Genomic DNA, 27,622 nt, shown 5'->3' with positions numbered 1-27,622 from the left:
GCTTTCCAAACATTTTATATAGAGCTTCACAGGTATTTACATTTTGTAACAGTGCTAATGTAAACGCATTTATTATAGCACTGATTGCCGCCATATTTACTGTTGTATGGTTTTAGCATGTAAATACATAAGCAAATAAACTAAGAGAGGTGTCAGCATATCCTGTTTGTTTTAAACTTAATTAAATGCATCTAATCCCTTAAAGCATACTGCAAGACATTTTCTCTAGAAATTGAAAGGATTTTAAAACCGGAATCTTTATAGGTAAACGAAGACTACCTCCCTTTTCAAGGCCATCTTCAGCTAAGCTCATTAAAAGTTCACCTGTGTCCAATCATAAGCTTCTCTCAAGCAGTAGCAAGTTGAGTGATGAATTGGATGTCCCTATTAATGTTTCTGCTGTAAGTGAAAAGTCATTTTCCTTCTGTTTTCTCTTTGCAATATACAAGGGTGGATTTAGGGAAGGGTCAAAGGGTCAGCTGACCCCCCTGTGATGGTACACTTTTTTAAAGGAGTACAAGCACGCATAATAAGGCGAAACTGCTGTTTAGTTCTTTTTTATAATGCTAACTCCAAAACGTGTGTCTAAAATATTTTGCATACTTCTTTTAGTGTTGTTGTAGAAAATTTTAATGTAGCAAAAATTAGACCTTTTTTTGTGTTCATTGAAAATATTTAGTATAAAAAATATGTAATTCTATTACTTGAAAAAATTTGTAATTTAAATATGAACAGCATACTATGCAATTAATAAATAGTTATTTATATTCTTCACAACAATAGTTTTTATTACAATACATATGTAGGTAATTTAATGGAATGTCATAAAAAATATTAATTGATGTGCAATATATCCTATATTTGGAAGAAGGTTCACATCATGCTTTGTTTTTGTTCTCTTTACTGACAACTGAAATTTGACTTTCCAAACAAAAATTTCTGGATCCACCCCTGGCAGTATATAATTTTTTTAAATAAAATTCTTTTTTAAGAAACATATACATGTTAATGGTTTGTGTATGTAGTTTCATGCATATTCTTTTTCTTTTGTTTTTTCAGAGAGCTAGAAGCATACCAGCAAATCTGAATCTGGCAAATAATGATGCATTTAATGAGAAACGATCATTGTCTAGTTCTGCTCTGAATGGAATGGCAAAAAGTTCAGGTCAAACTTCTCCTTTGCTTCCCATCAACTCTCCACCTGTCAAAGAAGCACAAATGACCCCATCCACGCCAAAAAAATTACATAGTCTCACACAAGATCAACTCAAAGCACTTTCTGGTATGTTTGTTTTGAAAAATATTTTTATTCGATTTAGTTTTTTTTTTTTTTTTCATTTTTCTAATAATTTTTATTGTAATTTGTTATTATTCTCTTAATTTTAAGGACGTCTAGAAATGTACTCAGACCCAGTTGTATTGTCTTCAGTTACGGTTTCAACTTGGTTAACAGCATCAAATTTTACATGGGTAAAAACAAAACTATGCCATTTTGTAAACAATGAACTTGAATGATGATTTATTTCTTAAATTTTTGGTGGAAGGACTATAAAATGAACTTGTTAAACTCTCATACTGTGATATTCCTTATGTTGTTTTTCCAGGGCCAATCCAGCTCAACAAGGAAGGGGAGGGGAGACAGTCCCAGGGGAGCATGGATGTTAGGTCACTGTTACTTCCCTAAGTTTTCCTTTTTCGGCAAATTTTGTCTGACAATTCGGCAAAAATACCATCATTCTGCAAAAATTGGAACTCTATTCCGCAAAATTACCATCATCTGGCGATATTTTGGAGTTCCATTTTGCAAAATGGAATTCCATTCAGCGAAATTTGGAGTTCCTTTTGGCAGATTGACAGTTCCTCCCCTCCCAAAAATTTAAGTTTCGGGGCACCCCTTGTCAAGTTCATCATTTGGGCAATTAGGGAACTGGTCTATTTCTCCTTTTTCCTCCAAGAGTTTGGAAGCAATGTAATTCTAAAGTGATAGCGACTTGACATCAATAACTTTCAGTTTTCAATGAGTTCCCAAAGATGTATAACCTTTTTTAACTCAGTGATAAAGTTACTACAGTGAAACCCCTCCTAACGGACACCCCTCAAAGACGGACACCCCTCTTATGTGGACAATTTTTAATTTCCCAGTTCCAATGCAAATAACATTATTAAACCCCTGTCCTGCGGACACCTCTATATTGCGGACAAAAAAATTTGTCCCGTTAGTGTCCGCATTAGAGGGATTTTACTGTATAGCCGAACTCATTGATAAATTTAGAAATTGAAGCACCATTAATTTAAGTTTTTTTTTTTATTTTAAATATATTTACTTTGGGAGAGGAAGGGGTTGCTGCTCTCCCTTGCTCCTCTCTGGATACGTCCATAGTGTTATTAAAATTTCTTGGCATATTTTCGCGTGTTAAAAATTCTGTGTTTTGAACTTCAGAAAGTTATTTGAAACTGCTACTTCGCTTAAAGTTAGTTAAATTATGATGCTGCATATCCTAAAAGAGATTTATCAGTTTTCTCTGAATTTCTTTGGTTGTAAACCATTTCAGATTGGGAATGTAATTGTTACTTAGGTTGAGAAATAGCTTACTAATCTGTGCTTGCATTTTTATTTTGTGATTATGCATTTACATTTTTTTGTTTTATTGTAGATTTGACCCCTGAACTGGAAGTAAGAAAGTCACTTTTAGATAATGCTCGTGCAGAAGAAGAAAGTTTTTCCTTAGTTGGTAAAAGATTAGTTAGTGAAAATGAGTGGCAGCTACTGGAAGAAGAGGTTTGCATTGTTTTTAAACTTTAAAGAAGATTTTTAGTTTATTTTCTCATAAATGTTCAGGAGAATGAAAATAATGGAAATAAATAAAGTTCATCAAATTAGACTTATATCTGGTTAAGGTATAGCTGAAATTGAATATGTCAAATCAAGGCATTGCAAATTCAAAAGTGTGCTTACGGAAAGGGAATATGTAGATATTTCTACCAGTCTGTTGATATGAACGAAACAATTTCTTTACCAGTAATCTTTATAGTGAAACCTTAGTCTCAAGTTTCATTTAAAAAAAAAAGGAAATCAAAATGTTTTTTTTCTAAAAAAAACTTTATCAGAAACACATTTTGCCTTTGAAAATTTCTTAAAACATTTTTTTTTAAATTGATTTATTTTAGAACAGTTAAAAAACATTTAACATGAGTTTATGGATTGAGTTGGATTAAATTTTATATTGCAAGTTCTCAGTTGCAGAGTAAATATGTTCTTAGTTTTTTTTTTTAATTGAAGGGGAAGGTGGTTGATATAGGCTTAACATTGGCAGACAAATTTTCAGAGCAGTTATTTGTTGATTTTATCATCATTTCAAAGAAGAGAGGTTGAAATCAATTTTATTTTGTTTCAAGAATTTTTTGTTTGTAGTTTTTTCTAATATTTTTGTTGTTTGACTGTAATTAAAAATAAAGAAATTCATTTTCTATAAAATAAATTAAAAAAAAAATGCAATTTTTATTTTTACTACAGCAGGGCTGATTGTATTTCGGTACTGACTTTGCCTTTTAGCTTGGCAGCTGTAATTTTTTTTTCCTTACTTCAAATTTTTCTTGATTTTGTGGTTATTTATTAATAAAACTCATCTTGTAGACATGTTAAAATGCAATTCTAAGGTTACCTTACTTTAAGAAATTCTTTTCTTTGCTGACTTTATATTTTCGATTTTTTACTTTGAAAAATGCTATCTTTGCATCCAACAAGTTGAATTGTTCATTTTTCTCTTTCATGCATTGAATTTCCACCATGTATCAAAGTATAATCTTGCAGAGAATTTTGATTGATAGAAGCGAGTGTAATTTTATTCTTATTACTCCGAAAACATTAAATCTATTTTTTATACAAAACTCTATTTCTAATTTATTTGAGAATTGCATTAGATGAAAGTTGATTATTAAAAAAGAATTAATATTTAAAATTCATTGTTTATTACTTTTATCATTATACTGGATTAACACTAATCCAGACATAGACTACAATCATCATAGTTTCATTATATATATATAACAATGAAAGTCTTGTTAAACAGCCAGTTTTACGAAATGTTCACCAAAAAATGCTTGCATTTATTGAATATATTAAAAGCTTCATCAGAACCACTTTTGCTAACTGAAGTCTAGGACGTAATGTTTGAAGCGCCTCTAGCATTTCAATTTTCAATGTCATGGAAGTTATTTAGATTTTCACTGTAAGCTTGGCTGATTTATTAATGAAAAACAAAAGCAAGTTCTTTGTTTGTTCTAAAATTCATAAGTTTTTCCGTAGGTTTGTGCACCCTTTAACCTCAACTTACGGACTTGTGGGTTTTCTAGTGACAATCACTGAGCTTTCTTTTTCTCCTGACTTTAATGGCCGGACTAATTTTGTGAAACAAATGGTCTAAAGTCAAACAAAATGTCTACTATGGCCAAAAAAAATTTCTATACATAGAGATTTTTTTGGTATATGAAAAAGGTTTTTTTTTACGTAATGAACATGCAGATTTACTAAGAATTCAATAAATAAAAAGTTTTTATGTGTGGAAGTTCGATATAATTAAGTTTGACTGTAACAACATAATACAGATATAACTACAAATGTATTACTTATTATTCTAGTTGCGACGAGCTCGTGAGAAGCTAGGTCAGCCGTGTGAAATGTGTTGCAATTATGAGCTACAACTACAACAGGTGCAAAGAATGGAAGTGGAGCAAAGACTTAAAGCTTCTGCTACCGAACAAACTTTAGAAGAATATAAGAAGGATTTGCACAAAGAGCAAGAATATCGGCAAGAAATGGAAGAAAAGTTCAATGAAATTGCTAAAGAATGTGAGCAAAAGGTACTCATAGATGTTACTTAAGAAACATTTATCAAACGTTTTCCATGATTTGTGTGCTATCTTTTTAAATGCCAATGTTCCCAAGTGGGAACATTAAATAACAAAATTGTTGAAAAGAAAAAGTTTTGCTTTTGAAGATTAAAAAAAAAATTCTATCAATTACCATAAGTTGACTTGATCTTTTGAAAGAAAAATTCTTTCACTTTTATAATTTCTGTTTCTCCCAAAAATTTTCAAAAGCACCAATTTTTGTCAACTTTCATGGAGATTGATAAAAAAAAAGCCTAGTGCTTATGAAATTTCAAAATGGTTATAAATAAAGATCATGTTGATGAACAAACATGATAGATAAAAATGTGCATCAGAAATATATTTTCTGTAAGTTATCAAACTTTGGTATTTTCAATTGGGAACATTGGCGTAATTCAGTAAACAAAAAATGATGGAATTTGTGTTTGACTATGTTGCTCCTCTATTTTTTTGCAATGAATTTTCAACTTCTGTTGTAAGTTTTCAGCTTAAATTTTTGCAATTATTTTTTATTAGGTACATGTATGTTTGTAATCAGTGGAATTAACTTTTAGGTTAGTGAGTTATTTAAAGTGCAGGAAGATTTAGAGAAAACTTTCGGCCATCTGAAGAGCAACCAAGAGAATTGTCGTATGGAATTAAATGAATTTCAGGTATGAAATAAACTTACATAATATACTTACTCTTATTTAACATTTTATTCACTTCTATCTACATACCTTTAGCATTTGGGTTTGGTACATATTTTTTTCTTCTAATGACAATCTTTCACTTCATAAGAAGATAAAGGTTGTTATCACAACTTAAAATAAATTCTTTAAGTTCCAGATAATGTAAAAGTTTCTAATTTTCATTTTGGAAAATTTAATATAGTCAATTTACAATAACTTGAATCTAAAGGAACCGACGAAAAACTTTGACTTATCGTAAGTTCGACTTACCGCTAGTTTCTATTTTCGACACTTTAATATTAAAAACCATCGAATATTTTAATCAATATGTACATATAACAGACAAAATTACAGAACCTAAGCACAATATGTACAGTTTAATCAAAACTATTGAGAGGAAAAAAATCAAAAGCGTGGTTTTGATTTCGATACTGCTGAAACCACTTGAATAGAGCTGATTCTACTTCAGGAAAGGTGCACATCTTCATTAGTTTCCCATTCGGATTCGTGGATTCTACCGTTTTAGTTTCTCTTCTTCTTTTAATATCAGTGACAGAGTACTTGCTTAGACATCTTTAACAGTAAAGAAATCTCACTCTGTCTCTCAAGAACTTATTTGCAAATTATCAAACTGAAGAATGAAAAGGAATGTATCTTAACTGAGGTCAGCCTTTGAAAAAAGGTACAATCAGTTGACTTGACAGCTTAGCAGCAAATTCATAGTCCAGCAACATGTCAAAGAGTAAACAGCACATTACTACGAAAGAAAACAAGTTAACTCATTTCCGCACGTAACTCCTTTAACGCATATTGGCTGCTCAACTGGTGCTCTTCTTGCTTTAGAGATCTATTGTGCAGGAATTGCAAGTGAAGATTAAATGATTTTTCTCTCACAGTCACTTGTTTCTTTCTTTCTTTTTTTTTCTCATTCTTTTGAAATAAATTTCGAGCCATCTTGTTAAAACTTTGAGGTAAAGGAAGTTAACTTCGAAATATTCAGAATAATTAGCATGGTATTAAAGACAAAAAGGTTGGGACTTGATAAAAACTTCGAGTTATAGTAATATTCGAGTTATCAGACTTTGAGTTATCACAAATTGACTGTATTAAACTGTTCATTCACCTTATTTGTTTCTTTCTTTCTTTATAACCTTTGATTTGTTTGACTTTTTTCACGCAGTTATAAGATACTTGCTAACTAGTTAAAATCGTAATGAATAATATAATGTATGCATACACCAAATTATTTTATTGAAAGTAGTTTTTAAAGTGAAATAATGATTTTAGTGTTTTATTATCAAACACGTGGAGCAGTATTATAAATTTAGCTAACTGCACATTCTTATATGTTCAGTTTTTAAGTTTTAAAAATTTTAAGTTCAGAAAAATTTATTTTTGAAGTACAAAAAATTTTATTTTTGAAGCACAAAAAATTTTATTTTTGAAGTATAGTTGATTTTTAAAGTGCAATTCCATTTTATCTGACATTTCAATTGCTGCACAAAACACCAAGGATGCCAAATGCATTGAATCCTTGTTTCATTGCTTGAACTTTATGATGAACATGGAGTCTACTAGTATATAATGCAATTTAATTTTGAACATTTACAACAATATTTAATTAAAATTTTCTAGCTCAATAATTTATATATCTGGTGAGATAAGTCCAGTTCTGTATTTGCTGGGTAATGCCTTTTCCATGAAATATTTGGTTTGTTATTGAAAAGGTATTGAAATGTAAAGTAAATTGGTTTGAAACAACCTTTTTTTACCAGGAAATGGCGAAGTGAAAAGGAAGGGTTATGATTTTTGCAGTCTATGTTTGTTTGTATTTATGTATGTTCCACTATAGTGCCTGAAATATTCATCCGATTTGTTGAACAAGATGTCAATTGATGTGTTATTATGGCCCCGAGTAACAGTCGACATTTTAACCGACTTCAACAATAAGAGGAGATGATTTTTTTGATTTTAGCAGTTTTTGTATTTACTTCTAAGCTATATCCGATTTTTATGAATAAGGTGTCAATCAATTTGTTATTATGGCCGGAGTTACATAGGCTACATTTTAACCGACTTCAACAACAGAAGGAGTCAATTTTACCTTGTAAATCTCGATTTTAACCGTTTTTTTCCTCCATGAAAGGACTTTTCCATTAGTGGGCTTTTTCTTCAAACCCACGAAAAGAGCTTTTATGTCCGGCTTTTGAATTAAAGCAGGCATAAGTTAACCTAAACATCTTCTTTTGACCTGACAAAAATTAATCAACCATGACATCTATCCTGTGAAATGGTGCATTCACCCAAGTATGATTTTTCTACTACACAGCACCAGATATCTTTACTAATAATAAAGCTGAAAGTCTCTCTGTGTGAATGTCCGGATCTCTCTCTGTCAGGATCTCTGTGACGCGCATAGCGCCTAGACCGTTCGGCTGCTTTTCATGAAAATATTTACCAAACAAATGATCTCAACATGGACGAATAAATTAGAAATTATCATAACGTGGAACCGTAACATGTGAAAGCAAATGAATATAGCACATTGGTGAGAAATTCATCATCCATTATTTGTAAGTATACAGGCGAACCAAATGAACTTTTCATTTTCTACTACGAGCAAAGCCATGCGGGTACCACTAATATCTACATGAAACTGTAATAATTTCTGTCTAGTTTATGCATATTGTTTCACTGAGTATTTCTAATCTTTTTATTTCCTTTTCCTATTTAGGCACAAGTTACTTCTGAAAGAGATTCTTTAAAGCATGAGGTATGAACAGGAATATGTTTTAAAATTTATTCTTTAAGGTACAAGAAATAGCTCGATTTTCTTATTTCATTAATTTGTAGCACTGAAAGAATTTTATCTCTTTAGTTGGAGAAATTGCAGCAAGAAAATAGTCTTTTGTTAGGAAAACATATAGCTCAAGCTCAACAAATGCAAAATGAAATTATTAATTTACCAAGCTCTGCACAGGTAAGAAATGAGTCTTCTATGGAGTTACTTAAAGTTTTTAGAACATGAAATTTGGTACTTTCAGTTGATTGCATAAGGTATTGATGTTGAGAATAAAAACAGAATTTTTTTTTTATAGAAGTACAAATTTTTTTTTGATAAATTCACCCCCCCCCCCCCGTTTCATTTCACTTTTGCAAATGTGTCTTGAATTATTTTTTGCAATCTTCTATTTTGTTTTTTGTATTTCGTCATAGTTGAGGCTTTAACAAAGTAGTGTAAAGAGATTTTATTGAAGTTAATCAAAACTTTTTGTGCTTTTCCTTTAAAATTTAATTTTTAGTGCTTAACTCAGTTTGGTTGTCAATGCCTCAATTCTAATCTATGTATAATTTGCTTTTTGATTGTTACCAAAAGAGGTTCATGATGTTTTATGACTTTAAATTGCATACAGTCTGTGTGTTTTACTTGTTTAAAATGAGTTATTGGTTTATCTCTACTAACAAATGATTGTATATGTTAACAATGTAAAATTTTGATTTCTGAATTTTATTTATTGCTCTCGAAAAATTCTTTAAGAAATTTCAAAACTTTGTTCCTTTGGTTTAAATTACAAACCATAGCTTGAAATGAATTGACTTTTTTTTATAAAAAATTGGTTCTCAATTAAATGTTGACAAAAATGTTATACAGTAAACTCCTGGTTATCCTCAGTCGAGTCATCCGTAGGTTTTTTTTCACATTTTTAAGAATTAAATTTTTTAACTGTGGTGATTTACTGAACATAGAAAAATGCACCCAATTTTACATTGCAAGTGAAAAATCTACTTTTAGACATTCTTATTTATTTCTTCTCCTTTCTTTCCACAATATCAAAATTCCAAAGACACCAAAACTAGACTAGTTGAGACCTGATTTGAACTCCTGCAGTCTTTAAGTGGATTAGACCAAATGCTCAATAAAAATTCCCTTCTTTCGCCCACGTGATTTTTGGTCCAACCTCACTTATTCCAGGAAGGCCCTAAAATTCCGGCTCTATTCCAGGAAAACAGTCAGTAGCATTCTGCTTTGGATTGATATTATAACGAATCCCTTATCTCTGTCTGCAAAATTTTCTATGCACCAATGACGGGTTTCAGGTAGAAGTCATGACGTCAATCCAAAGCGCAGTGCTACCGATTTCCGTTTGAAATAGGGGTTTTAATTAGTGTTGTTGAACTTTGCAGTAATGAGCGTAAAAAGAAAAAGATAAGTTGAAGCTTATCCATTTTTTTTGTAAAAATTTAAGATAGGTATTAATATTATAGTCATGTTTTTTAAACTTATTATCATGGTATTGTTCGTAGTTAGCTTTTACGTATATTTTTTACATTCAATGTTCTAGTTTTTAGTTATAATTTAACCTTTTATTCAGATTATCCACGGTTACTGTGCCACCCTATTCCGTTGATACATGGGCGCCCATATGCAAAATTGTAGGGGGAGGGGCTCAGATATTTTAATCACGGTTTAGCTGGATATTTTCCCCATGGAAACCGATTTCTGGACAGATTAGAGTCATTAAAATTTGACATTTTTAATAACTTATTCATTAACGGCTGGAGAAGAAATGTTTTTACATTTTTGCAAAGAAAAAAGTACTAAAACAAGGAAGTTCTAATTTCAAAGGGGGGGGGGGCTCAAACCCCCCTTGCTCCCCTATATGGACGCCCTTGCGCTGATAATCAGAAGTTTACTATACAAGATTTTGTTTGAGAGATATTAAAATCTTGTTTAATGAGTTTTATGTTTGATTATATTAACTTGAATAAAAATGTTTATTACATTCTGAATTTTATGAAAACATTGTTATAATTTTAGTGTCACTTAACATCCTCAAATTCCCGCATGTGAAACATGTAAGCATATAATATTAAATGCTTTTGACGTGTCTCTGTTATAGCAACAGAGATGCTAGTGTATCTACATGTTTTGAAAATCAGTTTATTAACTACTTTTTCCCTTATAATTAAAAAGAATAATTTCTTTCTCCTTTGTCATTACTGGTATTTTGGTTCTTTCTTTTTGTCTAGGAATTAGAATTTTATTGCCTTCAAAAGTTAGAAGATCTTATTACTATAAAAGCAGCTAAGGAAGATTTAGAAGAGTCCTTAAAAAGTGAGATTCAAATGTTAAGGAATCAGTTGACTTCTGAACAAACGGCCAAGGAAAAGTTAGAAGAAACTTTTACTCAAGAATTAGATAGTCTTAGGTGTCAAATTGGTATGTTTCTGTATCATTGGTTGCTATGATATTACTGGCATAAACTTTTTTTGTAAAATTTCTATTGTTGTTAAAATGTAAAATATTGATTAAAATATATATTTATGGGCCATGCATTTATATTCTCAGTACATTTAAAATAAAAAAAAAGAAAGAAGAGTGGAATAAAAATATTACTTTTACTACATTAGTTTAACTTTTTATCAAAATCAAAAATCTGTTTAAAAAAAAATGCGGACAGATTTCTCTCCTTCAATTTAAAGTATATTTTCTTTGGGTTCATTTAGATAAAAATTGGGTCCATTTATAGATATTTAGGTCCATTTAAGAAAACATTACCGAAAATTTCAACATGACTGACGCAAAACTTATCATATGATTTCCCAAAGGACCGTTTTTGAAAGTTAAAACTCTTATGGCGATTATTGAATTAAACTGCGGATAGGTTAAACAATGAAGTTTCAAAAAACACGGTTAAAAATTTGAGGATTTTATCTATGCACAGAGAAAATTTAAAATTTTTTTTTCCAAAAATACTTTTGAATATTTTTGCAATTTTATTTCATCTCTTTTAAATAAACACTAACAAATTTAATTCTGATAGTCTGTTGTAATTTTGTATTGTCTGTCAGTTATTTACAGATATTTATTACATGAAAATTCTGACAAAGGCTTAATTTGCCTTGTACTAAATGTTAGATAGTAGTTGTGCATTGCAAACTGCAGTTTAAAAAAAAAGGAAAAAAAAATGACTATAGCATTTAAATTGAATTATAATGCTATTAATGTGGAAGTGGCAGCAAATTCCAATAGAATTAAATGAATAGGAATATCTAACCTATTAAATGACTTGTTTTATTCAATAAGACGATGACATCAAACATCACCACCCGTGTTTCATATCATTTAGTGTTTTTTTGCCTTTTGTCAGATTTCAGTTTTTTAAACTTTTTTTTTTGTTTTAAGTTTTTTCATTACTCTAAGCACTGTGTTACTTGCCTTCTGAGTCTTGGATTGATGTCATACATTTCTGTTCTGTATGACGTGGAGTGCAACATTTTTGTTGTCTAATTGGTCTTTTCTTTCTCTAATTGATGATTCTGTGCAAATTTTATTTATTGTTGATTGTTATGTTGATTTTTTTTAAATAGAAATTTTAGAAACTGTGAAACAAGAGCTTGAAGTACAGCGAATGCAAAATAGTGAAAGAGAACAACGGCTGCTATCTTTAAAAGATATATTGAGAGAAAAGGAAGAAAAAATTTCTGAACTTCAATCTCAGTTAGAAAGTCTAATGACTGCAAAGGTATTTATTGCTTTATTTTGAGTTTCTCTGTGGATATATCATTTTATCTATAGCTTCTTTTTCAGTTTGTATTTTTTGAATTAGTCATACTTTTGACATTCTAAAAGTTGAAAACGAATGCAGTATGACTCTTCTTTCAAGCTTACTCATACTTAATTGTACAACAATTTTGGAAATTGAAAGAAATAATTGAAGTTTATAAAAGCAAATTGTGATTTTTTTTATTGGATAAAATAAAAAAATTAAAAAAAAATTAGAATTTATTATAGAACTGGTTAGAATAGTAAAAAAAAAAAAATAAGTTTCTACTTTTGCATTAAGAGTTTAATTGTTACAAATAATAGCTTTTCTGATGTTAAATAATATAGATTAGATTTTGCTTGTAAAAAGTTATCTTTAAGTTAAATTGGTTGGTAGATTAGAAAGGGAATGTTTATAATTTAGTTTGACATTGTATTGTGCTGCATTTTTGACAAAAATTCAGTAGAAACCAGGAAAAAATAAGAACTCAATTTATGACTTCATAAATTATAAAACATAAATAAATAAATAAATAATTGAAGTGAAAATTTTTAGTGCTAATTTAAAACGATGTTTATAAACTTTTTAAACAACTATTTAAACCATTAATATGTTTGGTTATTTACAATTATTAATATATCTTGCTTCATCCTAAATTTACTAATTTTTAAAAACAGTTTTTTTTTAAATTATATTTTAAATTCTTCTGTAAAAAAAGTTGTTAGCTACCATCATTTGCATGGTAAGTAATTTGATAGATATACATGATAAGTATTTGATTGAAATCAATTTAGATTTCTGCATTCAACTTTAATTATCAACAGGCTCAAATTTCAAAAAACGAGTTAATATTCTAGCACCATGTGCCTGACAAATATCAGTAATGTTGACTGTATTTAATAAGTCAAATAAAATGCCTGTTAGCAGCATCTAGAGACTTGCATTTTCTATAGAGATGCATTCTTTAAATAGTATGAAATAGGAATTTTTTTTTTGCATTAAAATGTAAGTATTGGGTTGTTTATATTTAAATAATACCAAATGAGATTGATCTATTTTTCATGTGAATTTCGGGTTGTGCTGACTTTATTTCTAAAATTATAAAAGCAAGTAATTTCTATTTCTCAGCAAAAATTAGATGAGGAGGTACATGAGTTGAAATCCAAAGTTCAGGGCCTTCAGTCTGATTTAGACAACAGCGAAGCAGTTCAGAGAGACTTTGTAAAGCTGTCTCAGTCTCTTCAGGCAAGTAGTTTTTGTGATGTGGGTGGAAACGTCTTTCTATCTGTTGGGTATGCATGCAAATGCACTTTTCTGCTCTCTCCGGGCATTTTTGCTCTTCTGAATTTGCCTATTTTTCTAACGCATCATTTTTTCTGTGGGTTTTGCTTTTAAACAAAAGTCTTACTTTTCTATTCGCATGAATTTATTGAATTTCATTGTTTGAAGTAGTGGTGCACTTATTTTGTTTTCAAAGTAAAAGTTTTCTTCTTTTTGTTCTTAGTTAAAGTGAAATATCTGCTGTGTATAACAAGAAAATGTGATTATTTGAAAATGTCTTTCCCCCAGTAATTAGTCCATAAATTTTAAAACAAGCCGTTAGAAAAAGGTGGTTAGTAACTTTGAACTTCCCTTGAAAATGTGCAAGATAACCAATTATAAAAAAAAAATCCAGTTATAAGATAAACCAGTAGCGGATTTTAGGGGAGGCACAGGGGGCACGTGCCCCCCCAAAAGATTAATTAATTTCACTATTTTATTTATTACTTTTTAACTGACCTTTCCTTTGCACTTTTTTTACGTAGCCTAATTAAAAAGAACACAAAACACACACACACAGCATGTTTTGAATAAAAGCATTTTTGTTTGTTGAAGAAATATTACTGGAGTCAGAGGCCCAGAGTTGCAGAATACATTTAACTCATTGGCTTCAAATTCAAGAGACCGCATTATCGGGATTCGTCCATTAATTTTTCTTTGATGGAATCAATAATTAACATTTTTTTTGAAAATGTGTAGGCGCACCTAAAAGAGTCATTTTGATCTAGGAACCTATTTGCGAAGTAATAGATTTCTTTTTCAGGTAATAAAAGATGCAAAATGAAAGAAATCATGTGGTACTTTCTTAGAAAAACCATGATTTTTAATAGAAACGGCATGTAGTATCAACATGTTATCTCAACTGTATCATGGCTTTAAGAACAAATCAGCAATTGTTTTGAAATTCACACAGAAATAGTTTCTGAATTCGTCAGTGAAACATATATGTTATGAAGTTATGATTGAATTAATTTTAAAAAACTCAAGAGAGGTATGGGTTTATTTAATAACCTTGCCCTCGTGTTATAATCATTATGACAATGTTCCTAGGTAAAGCCGCTCATTGTCTAGCATCTTGGTAACATTATATTGGATTTAGTATTTAAATGGCTTGAAACGTTAAAGATGTATTCCGTCCACATTCAAACTATATTAGTGCATAATATTCATGTAGTACTTAGAAGTAGATTCATTGACCTTAAGGAATCCTAAAAAAATAAATAAATAAATAAATAAATAAAAAAACATGCACATTTAAAAATAGTCGTCGAAACTTTGTTATGAAACATCGAAGGTGGGGAGGGGGGGGGATATCCAATTTTCCGTGCCCCCTCCAAAAAATTTTTCTGTATCCGCCCCTGAGGTAAACCCACACCAGTAGTGGCTAGTGCTTAATAGTACTTCAGTAGTAGCCACTGTAGTGTCTGAGGTGTTAAAATGTTGACCATTTCATAACAAAACATTTATTAGGTTCACAATATCAGACAACACATTCTACACACTAAACAAACATCAACATTTAGAAATAAAAGCCGAGCCATGGACATTTTCTAGATCGCCAAACAAACAAAAAGTCTCATAAAGGCCTTCTCCGTGGATCATGGCGATCCTTCCTCCAACTCCATTCTCTCCTCTCCACTATAAGAAAAGTTCTCCTTGCCAAGTTGGCAACAGTTCTTGGCGAAGATGCTAAACCACTTCAAGATTTATAATTGAAAAAATAGGATTCCAGGCTTCCCAATGGATTCAAATGTGCAGGAGGTAGTTTGATGCACTTTTGAATCCATTGGAAGACCTGGAATCTTATTTTTTCAAATATAAACCTTGAAGTGGCCACTACTGGTGTGTTTACCTTATGAGTATAATTCGTAGTACACTTTCTTGAATTTTATGATTGCAAATAATTCATTTGTTAAACGTTGAACTCGGAAAATGTATTTCTGCTAGTTTTTGTGAAGTAAAATTTTTTCATCATTATAAAACTTCTTAGATATCTTTCAAACTATGAATTAAATATTATCCAATAATGTCAATTGGTAATTTTGAGGATGATTCAATAATAGAAGATAGAATGCTTTAGTAGTGTTATTGCTCTGTGTGTAAGTGACAATCAGTATATTTAGCGAGAATGCATTTTGAAATTAGGTTTAGAAAAGCTGAATCTAACATTTTTAGTTTTTAGGTCACTAAAAGGAAATTATTTGCATGTCTTTCTCTCTGACTGCATGTATTATCTTTTTATGAATTTCATATTAGTGTTATCTTATTTGGAACTTTTTCATTGTTCATTAAATGCATGCTATTTGTTTTCTGTATTCTCATTATTATACAGTTTTATTGATCAAAGTATATTTCTAATTCAACATTCTAATCACAATTGAATTAAACCATTGTCAGAAATATTGCCTTTAAAATTGTATATTCCCTTTTGATAGTTACCTTGAATCCTTTTTTACTTCCTTTTACAAAAAAAGAAGTATTGTAATCGCGAAAAAATTTTCGCTCAAAAATCTACCTTAATATCCATTTTGCTCACCCCGAATGAATATTGAGTTTCTTTCCACCCATCCACACATGCATATATACCTAAGAACATATAGACAGCCAAAATATCCATTTTGACGATTCCCGAGTTAATTAAAACGAGTTTTCTCATGACGTCTGTATGTAAGAATGTATGTGTGTACGTGCATCGCATAACTCAAGAACAGTCTGTCCTTGAAAGTTGAAATTTGGTACGTAGACTCCTAGTGAGGTCTAGTTGTGCACCTCCCTTTTTGTTTGCATTCAAGTGTTTCCAATGGTGTCTTTTGCACCTTTTTGGGGGGAAATCATTGTTAATTTTGATGCAAACTCAAGTAGTGTTATAATTTGGCCGACACTTGGCGATATATCGCCAGTCTTTTGGTCATCAACTTTGCGACAAATTTGGCGATTTTTTTTTTTTTAAATTTTTTCAATTTGGCCACTGTTGGTGATATTTAGAGAGTTAATTATTGAATCACATTAAAATTGCCAATAATGGAGACATAACATTAAATTGGTGTAAAAGGAAGTCATGTGATGCACACATCAGCTCGTATTTATTGAAAGCAAATGGGCTGTTTGAAGAAGCTTTTTGCTTTTATTTTTTCCTTGTGGTTCCTTTCACTTCCATTCGCTTGAGTTTGAGGGAAGAATTCCTCGTAACTTCAAAACATGTACGTGCAATTTTCATTGCAAAAGTTTGTCGTATAGGTGTAGATTTTGTTTAACGAAACAGTCTGTAAAAAGCTATGTGTTCGCAATCCATTTTGTGTTGCATTGAGCTCGGAATATTTTTAGTTTTTTAAAGAGATAAATTGAATCCTTCTTTTCAATAGTACTTTACTTTTTTTTTTAAATTTAATTGTATCTGCATATTATCTCAAAAAAAAAAAAAAAAAAAGAAAGAAAAAAAGGTAACGTCAAAGAAATTGTGAAAGGATGTCTGTGGCAGGACTGCGTCCAGAAGACCCTATAGCATCTACAGCCTTAAAATTTTGTACAAAATTACTTTGAAACCCTGAGGTTTTTTATTATAAACTTTGACTTAGTTTTTTTGAATTAATTTTTCAAGCTAAAATTTCACTTAAATTGCCTATTGAAGTGCTGAAAAATTCCCCACACCCCTTAACATTCTCTGTTGTTTGAGAGATTTTTTTTTCTGCATCAAAGAAAGCTTATTCTAATTTTTGCAATTAATCAAAACAGCAGGTATAAGGGTTTCTATTTTAGTGAACAGTCCTAGGCTCAACTCAATTAATGCCTGGAGCTAAAGAGCAAAATATGGTACTAAAGACCATGAATTCGAAATTGACTGAGGAGGAAGCTGCACTCCCTATTGAAAAAAAAAGGGAATTTCTCCCCAAAATATTTATACACATTTTTGAGTTAAAATTTTCCATTCTTTTTGATTCATTAAAATTGAATTTCAAGTAATTAAACAAATGCTTTTTAAAGATGGAACTAGAGAAACTTCGTTCATCTGAAATTGAGGTGCGGTGGCAGCATGAAGAAGATGTCTCAAAGTGCAATTCTTGTGGAAAACAGTTCCAAAGCCGTAAAGAAAAGGTAAGTTTTTGAATCAGTGGAGCATATTCTACTGTTTGTTAATCAAAACTTTTCATCCATTTCTCGGAAAGTCAATTCCAACATTTGTGTTGTAATAACCTCAGTGAAGGCAATCTTTTCTCCAGAAACTTCATATGCTACCTTTTCTTTGATTAGACCACATCAGTTATATTCAGAGCTGCCAACTGCTACGAAAAAATCGTAGTTTCTATGAATTACAGCTTTAAACTACGACGCTACGAAAGCAGGTCCAAAAACTACGATTTTTAAATTTAAAATCCCAAACATACACACAAAAAGAAAAAAACAGCATGAAAACTAAACTGGTAATTTCAGAAAATCAAACTTCTACAATTGTGCTAACGGTCTCTGTGCAACAAGCATCGCTCTTTGAAAGTTGCATGGTGTAAAGATGGATCGGTTTTTAGATCACGACGCTGATCCTGTCATTGAACCTTCGGCTAAAAAGCGGAAAAACTGGAAAAGATTCCATGAAGAATATAATTTTTTTAAAATTCCGTATTAATATTTTCTGTATCATACTTGAAAGTTGTTAAGTATCATTGTTTTTGTACTTTATACTGTTGAAAATTCATCACTGTTTGAATCGGCGGCACCGGTCACGCCCCCCCCCCCCACTGCAAAATGCTGCTAAGATTTTGGATTTTCAAAAGTTGGCAGCTCTGCTTATATTTATTCTAATATGACTGCTGTAATTTTAGCCAAATGTTTATTGTTGTTGTCTTGGGTCAGCTAGGCTGGCAGTTCGTAGCTTCACTTTTCAAACTGTACCGTAAATTGGTTTGAAGTTACCTGTTTAGATCATATGGACTGTTGTAAATTCCAGAAAAATATTCACAGATGGTTTAGATGAAACTTCACAAACATACTGTGTGTCTATAAAGTCTTTCACGGACAGAAAAATTCAATAATTATTTAAAAGGAAAAAAAAGGAGGATTGGAATATAATTATTTTTAATTTGAATTCTTATCTTAAAAATTTTTTTTCATTACATTAATACACAGGTTCCCAAACTCCAGACCTCTGCAGACCCCTCTGAAAAAATTACAAACTTTGCGGACCCCCACCCCTTCCCGGAGCATGCAAAAAAAAAAAATGATTTGACACAGTTAAATCTATTTCTTTCTAATATATTTTTGCGCTTTTTTTTCCCTTTCAATTTATTTATTCATTGTTCTATATATTTTTCAGAACTCTTACCCGGTTTTCATTTCTTACATTATTATTTTGAGTCATGGAAGTAAAATTCTATTTGAAACTCAATAAAGAATAAAAATGTAATCACTAAATTTCTACAAGTTTACTAAAAAAATGAACTTTGCTTTATGTAAACAAAACACTGTTAGCCTAGTTTAAGTGTGTTACGTCATGCACACAAAATTAATTGATGTGTTGAGTTCCAGGGGGGGGGGGGGGGGAAAGACTGCTGCGTCCTTCATGTGCTTAAGCAAGAACTTTTTTATTCCTCATAAATGTGCTTTGTTTTTGAACTAAAATACTATTACTCGTCCTTCAATCTCAATCTATGGATGCCTCAGTTGCCTAATCAGTTAACTCCACTTTTTGAAATGATCCTCATTTCTGCTTAAATAGTGCTTAATCAATGCTTAGAATGTGAATTTATATTAAACTTTAGGTTCGGTACATTTCTGATCCTGCGATGGCAGAAAATGTAACACGAGGGCCAATATACTCCTATGGATAACGCCATCTTCTTCATCACTTTTCTCTACTTTTTGTATTATTGAGTTAATCGATTTGGCAAGTGAAGCGTACATATAACGCTTTAGCTGTATAGCACCGCAGACCCTCTGGCATGGACTTGCGAACCCCCGGGGGTCCACGGACCACAGTTTGGAAAACTCTGCATTAATAAACCTCTACCTTACACCTTTTGTAGTTGTGAGAAGATTTAGTCAATTTTCAACTTTAGGCCAAGCACTAGCAAAGCTAAAATTTACCTCCTAGGAGAGAGAAGGGGGTAAATATGAGCTGCTCATAATAGTGCTTATATGGTTATAAACTTTCATAATAGAATTGACAATATGTGTTAAACCGAAGGTTCTGCAGGCTTAACCCTCTAATTCCCACTTGCAGCACCCCTAGGAGTTTTATTTCCATAGATGCGAATTTAAGTATTTTAAGCTAGTTAATATTGTACCAATGGGGGGGGGGGGTAGGCACACCAGGGAGATAAGGATCAAACAATTAAAGAAAATAAAAATGTTTTATTCTTAAATTGTTTTTGTGTTATAGATTTTCTTTGTTAGTGCAAGACTTGACAAACACCCTGCATATCTTAGATGTGATAGATAATTCATAATTTTTACACAATTAAGTAATGGAAGTGACATTTCTTGAACATTAACTCGATTGTACTGCAGCATGTTCGAGAAATATCTTTACCATGCAAATTGATTTCATTGATGCTGCGATTTTTTTTCTCATATTTCTTGCATGATTTTTTTCAGCATTTTATATTTAAAAAATTGAACTTTGGTATATATTGCAAGGATTTTAGGTAATTCTTACCATTGCTATCAAGCAATTTTCTTTTGTTTGTTGACTGGGAATTCTTTATTTTACAGTTAAAGCAAGGGCAAGGGGGCAAAGAGGGGGGGGGGGGGCTCGAGCCCCCCTTTAGAAATTAGGACTTCCTTGCTTTCAGTACTTTTTTATTTGCAAAAATCTAAAAACATTTGTTTTCCAGTCATTAATGAATAAGTAATTAACAATGTCAAATTTTAATGACTCTAATCTGTCCTGAAATCTGTTTCCATAGGGAAAATATCCTGCTAAACCATGATTAAAATATCTGAGCCCCCCCCCCTTACAATTTTCATATGGGCGCCTATGAGTTGAAGTATGTGTACACTAGCCGGCATAAATTGTAACTGTGTTGAATTTCGTTTTTCAGAACCATTGTAAGCACTGTGGGAAGATATTTTGCCTTGACTGTTCTTCTAAAACTGTAAATAGTGGACCTAAACAAAGGCCTTTTAAAGTCTGCAATGTGTGCCATACACTGCTAGATGAAAAAACTGCACCATATTTTAGCAGTGAACCTCCACAAACTCCTAGTTAAAAAGAAGACATAAAATTGTTTAGTTCCATTGTTATAATTAATGTATATCTTTCCCTTTAAAGAAGGGGAAAAGTTACTTGGAATAGCACTTTCTTGCTATTTATCCACAAATGCTATGCATTTGTACCAAAAGAAGAGTGAAAAATTTCATTTGACACCACAAAGCTTATAATTGAGACTATTTACATACTTAATCCTCAGCAGTACCTGTTTGAACAAGAAGAATCGTCGTAAAGATCTTCAAAGAAGTTTATGTTTGTTTACTGTGGACTGTATGGTTGAGAATTGATACTGTGATGGTAGATTTATTTGCCTCTCCATTGTCAGCTCGCTCAGTTTATGAGCAAAAACTAGTCGTAAAGGATTTGCATTATTGTTATTGTTAGAATATTGTCTAAATCTCTCTTGTTTATTTTTGCCTCTAAGTAGAGGCATTTAAATTATTATCGTTTGTTTTACTAGTTTTTCATATAATTTATTTATTGTTTACTGACACAGTTTTAGGTCTTTTTTTAAATTGAAATTGCATTGATTAACAGAAGTGTGATTGCATTTATTATTCATTGCCTTTTAATGACAATTTTTATAAAAACAAAGAGGAAGTATTTCAATAATGAAAAATTTATAATTATGGTTAAACATTTTTCTTTAAATAAGAATGTCTTAAATATTTTAAATTCTGTTTTAGGCATTGATCTATATTCATTCTACAATTATTATGAGAAATTTTAAACAAAGTTTACTGTTTTTCAATTTTGCGCTACTTAGAATATATAAAATTGTTTCTAATGAGACTTTATTACTTCTATCTTTTCTATTTTAAATCAAATTGCTTACATTCTTTTACATTTATACTAATGATATATTATGTTAAGATTTTAATGATTCGCTCAAATTATAAAAACTTAATACAGCTGCTATTATTTCAGCTGTTTGAATCTGAAAACTTTTTAAAGGTAGAAATTTTAAAATACCAGATAGGAGTAATTTTATCAGTAAAAATTTATTTAACAATAGCAATAGTATTGCAAAATATATTTAAGTTCATTTAAAAGTTTGTAATTTATAAAATTTTCAGGCATGATAAATTATTATTTGTTAAAGAAAATGTTTCATTTAGTTGATGTTAATAATATTATTCTAATGCCAGCTTATTTTAAATGCAAGTAATAATAACAAAAATATGATATATATTTAGCAAAAAACTATCAAAAATACTGCTGTGATTTACTGGTTATCACAAAACTATGTTAATGTGCTTAAAAATAGCTAAAAATACAAGTCAACGAAGTTGTGATAATAAGGAGGTTTGGTGTTTATTCATTATAATTCAAGTATTTTAGATTATGAGGAAATATCACGATTGTCTCCAAATTAAATTTTTACATCATTTTATTTATAATATTTATGAACTATCAGAAATAAATCACTTTTGATATGCCTGTGAATAGCCACGATTCAAGGGAGTCAAAATCGGAGTAACTGAAATCTAGCCCGCCCCCCACAGCTGGCTACTGGGCTTGTATTCTCCCTACTTCATTTTTGTTTCTTTTCCAATGTTTTATTTGAAAAGAAACTGAATTTTAAAGCTTTTTTCCATAATTACTCTCAAAATATAGTACACGTGTAGTTTATATATATGATATAACATTTGTAATGAATAAAACATTCAAGTATAAAATGAAATGTTCATTGAATAAACAAAAGTCAACAATTATTATCTCCACCCAGTACATAGCAATAGGCAGCATGTCCCAGAAATATCTTTACCATTCTAAACTTCAATAACAAAGGTACTAACTGGAGAAATGAAGTTTGTTGCAAAAGAAATGAAACATGTTTTTTCCAATATTAATTGTCTGAAGAAGAGAGTGCTAGTCAATTGAGCTAAGAAGTTAAAACGCTAACTGCATGGGAAAAAGCCTTGTGTTTGTTGCGGTTAGCCCAAAGAAAATCATCCATAAGAATGCAAAGAAATTTTCAACTCTGAAGATCCACCAAGTGTGATGAATCTCTGTGGTACATCTGCTGGAAATTTTTTTGTAAGGTTTATAAGGTGATTTTTGTCTGGTTAACCATAGTACACACTGAGTTTTTCTCCTGTGCCATCGCCCATTTTTTTCTGAGGGTATACTCCCAGTAATTCTTTATGCACAACATGTGCATGCAATTATAAGGAGTTCAAATGGCATTGATTTATTAAGTATTAAGAAATATAAAAAAATAAGGTTTCTTGTGGGTAAATGTGATTAACATAAATATATAATTTTTTTGCTTTAGGGAAATTTAAAAATGCAATGATAGAATCTGAAGCATAAATGAAAATTTTTTGAAGCTTGAGGGTATACGCTATAATTCTAAAAAACCCTGTATACAGTGTATATGAAGACGGTGTTCCCAAAGGGAATATACGGTGTATATTCCCTTTGGGAACACCCCTGCTAACAACTAGCACCCTCTATCTACTCCAGGTAATTATTACCAAATATATATACACACACACACACAGAGGATTTTGCATTTTGATGCAAAAACTATGGATTTCACTTCACCTATTAGTATTTTTATTATTAATACCTAGAATGGTAAAGATATATAGTACACCTGTACCCTATCTAGTACACCCTGTAGTTTAATTATCCATAAAACCAAAATCGTATTTCTATATTTGCAATAAAAATTGCAAATTAAAACTGCTGATCAAACTAAAAATTTAATTAAGTGAATAGAAATCATAAGCTGTGAAGAATTTGCAATAATATCCATAAGTTTTTTAAGCATTTCTTTTGTTAGGTATTTAGACATGAAAGCTTTGAAATTATCTCTGAAATGTATACTATAAATATTCTATATTTATTGATTGCAGGAAAAAAGTGATTATTTTTTGGTGATGAGGGACCTTTTTTAGGCCAGTATATAATTTGATTAATGCAATAAAATATGCTTTTAAACAGTACATAATTTGTGATATAACAATAAAAAATTAAAATATCAATTTAAAATAAATGTTTCTCCAAAATATTGAAACTAAGAGTATCAAAACAGATTAAATGGACAGAAATTATTATTTCTCAGACTGTGCGAATTTTGTTAGTGTTGTGCTTCTTTATTCCAAATCTTAAATGCATTCCTTAAAAATACTTTCTTAGAAATTATTTTTCCTCTTTTTAATCAATTGATACACAAAATCATCAAATAATATTGAATTATTCTTGTGATTGAATAAATATAATTAAAGGGAAAAAAATCACACACACACACACACATTCAGTGTTATACTTCTTAACAATGACTATTGACGAATCATCATTATGGTGCATTTGGTTCTTGTATATTCATTAATAAAATTTTATAGGTGAAACTATTTTCTATTTTAATTGTGATCACTATGTATGTTTATAATTTTTGAACCTCAAGGCCAGACTAATGTATTTCAAAATAGATTCCTAATGTGTCCAAAAATGGCGATTCTCCGTTTGTTAGTGCACTGCATATAGAATTTTATTCCCACTTTGAGTCATAACAGCAAAATTATATAGAAAAATCCTTTATAATTATTTATCAATGTTCTAAGAACGCGAGTGGCAACCTGTTTATACACCAAACGCTTTCACACTCTTTTGCAAAGTAGTGATAATGTGATTATTAGGGTGGTTCAAAAAAAAAAAAAAAAAATTTGAGGTAAAGTCGAGGCCACCCTCTGTTTTTTTAGACAAGCTAATAGTATTATGTTGTAAAAGTTTTAGCTTACTCAAGTTTGAAAGGGGATGCTCGAAATGAGCCCTTAATTTAACATTAACCGCAGTATGGAAAATGCCATAAGTTTTGAAATATTTAATTTCCTCAGCTATGTTTTTGTAAATATTTTTTTTTTCAATGTATATGCATATAACTAGTGTATATTATAATATGTAGCATTGTTTTTTCAGTTCAATGTATTTTTTAACCCCCCCTCCCCATAGGTATGAAGTTTTGGGGGAGGGGGTTGAGCACCCTCTTTCAGTTGAAATAGGAAGTTAAAATTCTTCCAGCATATTACTATCCACAAGTCTAGAAATATTGAGGGGTGGCTCTTAATCTAGGAAAAACTTTTTTGTACATGTATTTTTGAACTGCCCTAGTGATTATGTTAGTCTGGCTTTAAGGCACAAATTTGACCTTTTAGTAAACTTGACCTAATAATGTGAATACTAATGTTTTCATTATGGAGTACTGAGCTTACTTCTTAATATTGGTTTTTAAATGATTTTAAGCATTCATGCTTTTTTGGGAGCTCACCTTATGTTCATTGAGCATCTTTTAAATAACATTAACTTAAAATTTATTTGCCCAGTGGTTTTAAAAGTGTTTTTATTTTGTCACACTTAGCAATGAAGCATGCTGTTGGACAATTTCAATCCAATGTTACCCTTTTTCGACCCAATGATCTGGGCCACATGCAGCCCTTGTGTCACAGGTTTAGCTTTATAGTCCATACTCTATGGTTGTTTCATTTCACTGTAGTGACTTTTTCAGATTTATCTACTTGCCTTTTGCCTTCGATTACCCTGCAGCTATTCAGGTTAGGATTTTGATACCATACATTCTTATGTTATTCTGCTTCGATTTTCGGATTTTTAGATTTTTCTTATAAGTTTGTGCACAAATTTGAACTGCTCTGTATGAAAGTAATTTTTTCAGGACTAAAAATGTTTTTGTGTTTCAATTTATTTATTATTGAATTTTATGCATTAGTGCTTTGGGACTGTCGGTAAATGACGTCATGCCTTTTTCCAATTATTTTGGCCCCCTTCCCTCTTTTTGTCACAAAATTTCACCTAACCCCCTTCCCCCTTTTGTCACATGTAACGCTATTTTTCTCGAACATATTGTTGTATTAGAAAAAAAAACTTTTTGTCAAATTTCATGTTACCCCCCCCCCCCCCCACCTTGTCAAGAACTCATAATTTAACGAACCCCTCTTCCTCCTCAGAGTGAGTAAGACCTCATTTGTCAGCCCCATTCGGTTATTTTAGGCTTGAAAAGGACTTATTTTAAAGCACATTTTTTCATTTTAGGTTATGAAGTTACTTCTTTTTCGTAATGTATTAGAAAATGATTCTGATCCATTTCTAAAGGATTTTCTTTGTTTTTTTTACAATATCCATTTAATTACTGTTACACTAAATTTTATATTCCTGTAGTTTCCTAAAATTCCATATACTGGTATACTTTTAATTTATGATTTTTTAACTTGTGACTTTTTCAAATTTTTTATGAAAAATTGGTGAAACAGTTATTTAAACAAACTGCAACAAACAAATGATTTTAAAAGCAGCAAGCAAGCGTAGTTGAAAAAGTGAAGGAGCAAGCACTTGGCTTTAAAACCATGTGTGATTTCCTGCTAGAGAGTTTCAATAAACAAAAATAAATAAATAAACAAATGAAATAAAAAAAAATAATTTGAATTTTGACATCTTGAATTCAAATTATGTTTTTCACAATCGCGAGTGTGTGTATATACGCGTGTGTGTTTGTGTGTGGAGTATGTGTGTTTGTGTGTGGGGGGTATGTGTGTTTGTGTTAGGGGGTATGCGTCTGTGTGTGTAAGCATGTGTGGTTCCTATCTGTGACCAGGTAAAAGAGGTATCTCCTCTACTCCTAATGACGGCGGGCGCGCCATCCGAATGAAGTCTGTGTGCAGGCATGAATGTGTGGGTAGTTGTGCAGTGGCGTAGCTAGACCCGACTTTCGGGGGGGGTTACTTCTTTTATATATATATATATATATATATATATATATATATATATATATATATATATATATATATATAGATATATATATATATAATATATATATAGATATATATATAATATATATATATATATATATATATATATATATATATATATAATATATATAATAATATATATATATATATAATATATGTATATAATATATATATATGTATAATCGCTTTATATATATGTATAATCGCTTGGAATTTTTTCCTTTTCTTTTTTTTTCTTTCTCTTCTCTCTTCTTTTTCTCTTTTTTTTTTTGAGACTAACTTTTCGGGGAGGGTTTTGTCCCCAAAACCCCCCCCCCTTAGCTACGCCCCTGTAGTTGTGTGTGTATGTGTAGGTGTTTGTATGTATGCATGTGTGTGTGTAGGTGTATGTGTGTTTGTGTTTGTGTGTGCGTGAGTGTGTGTAGTTGTGTATGTGTGCGCGTGTGTGTGTAGTTGTGTATGTATGCTCGTTTGTGTAGCATATGGATGCAACCTGGAGACGGCTTTCCGCTATAGGAGCAGCATCGTGAGGAGACCGGTCGATGGTGATGGTGCGGAGGGGTGGAGGCGGGAAAATAAAGTGATAGGACATCAAAACACTCAAGTGGGAGAACAATTAAGCAATCGTGATTGCTCAAAAATTAAATCTTTCTCATCTCACACTATCAAAAAAAGTGTGTGTAGTGCTGCATACAGTGATTGTAAAATGATAGGAATTATTCATATGAATGCTTTTTGGGCAATTCCACGGGTAACTGACTGACATTTTAAAAGCAAAACCATATGCATTTTGTCACATTCCTCACAAAATATTCATGTGTTAAAAAAAATCTTTTTCCTCTCTTTTAATTGTTCTTTTTAAGCTAAATTTAAAGGTATAGCTAAATTCTCAAAATAACTTTTGATCATTTTTAAAAAAAATAATTAAAAATATTGTAACTGCCTGACCTGCTGGTTGCATTAATGTCAGTCAAATACCATTTTTTTTTTTTAAACCATCCAAAGACTATTTTGGGAATTCAATTGCATTATTAAATTCAACTTGGAAAGTAAATCAGGTAAAAAGATTTTGGAACTAATGTATTTTTTGCTTGAAAAGTAACAAAATGCATATGGTTTTGCTTAAAAAATGTCAGTCCAGTTACTCGTGGAATTACCCTTTTATAATTTTCACATATAAGTGAAATATTTTTGGTTTTAACTAAAAATTTTTTGATGATTGCC

The 27,622-nt window shown here is 30.8% G+C and overlaps 1 protein-coding gene across 1 annotated transcript in view; it reads left to right on the top strand.

Moving 5' to 3' along the window:
* The window catches only part of LOC129220529 (rab GTPase-binding effector protein 1-like), a 37,459-nt gene extending 16,831 nt beyond the window's left edge, over positions 1 to 20,628 (top strand). Inside the window, 12 exon segments of the mRNA XM_054854956.1 lie at positions 265 to 401; positions 1,060 to 1,282; positions 2,655 to 2,779; positions 4,639 to 4,860; positions 5,445 to 5,543; positions 8,296 to 8,334; positions 8,440 to 8,541; positions 10,593 to 10,782; positions 11,934 to 12,088; positions 13,238 to 13,354; positions 17,411 to 17,521; positions 20,461 to 20,628. Coding sequence (XP_054710931.1) covers positions 265 to 401; positions 1,060 to 1,282; positions 2,655 to 2,779; positions 4,639 to 4,860; positions 5,445 to 5,543; positions 8,296 to 8,334; positions 8,440 to 8,541; positions 10,593 to 10,782; positions 11,934 to 12,088; positions 13,238 to 13,354; positions 17,411 to 17,521; positions 20,461 to 20,628 — 1,688 coding nt within the window.
* The last annotated feature ends 6,994 nt before the right edge of the window (positions 20,629 to 27,622 follow it).

The sequence above is a fragment of the Uloborus diversus genome, chromosome 4 (assembly GCF_026930045.1).
Source record: "Uloborus diversus isolate 005 chromosome 4, Udiv.v.3.1, whole genome shotgun sequence".
NCBI lineage: Eukaryota > Metazoa > Arthropoda > Arachnida > Araneae > Uloboridae > Uloborus > Uloborus diversus.
The sequence above is the reverse complement of the archived record's forward strand: the minus strand, read 5'-3'. Positions and strand labels throughout refer to the sequence as shown.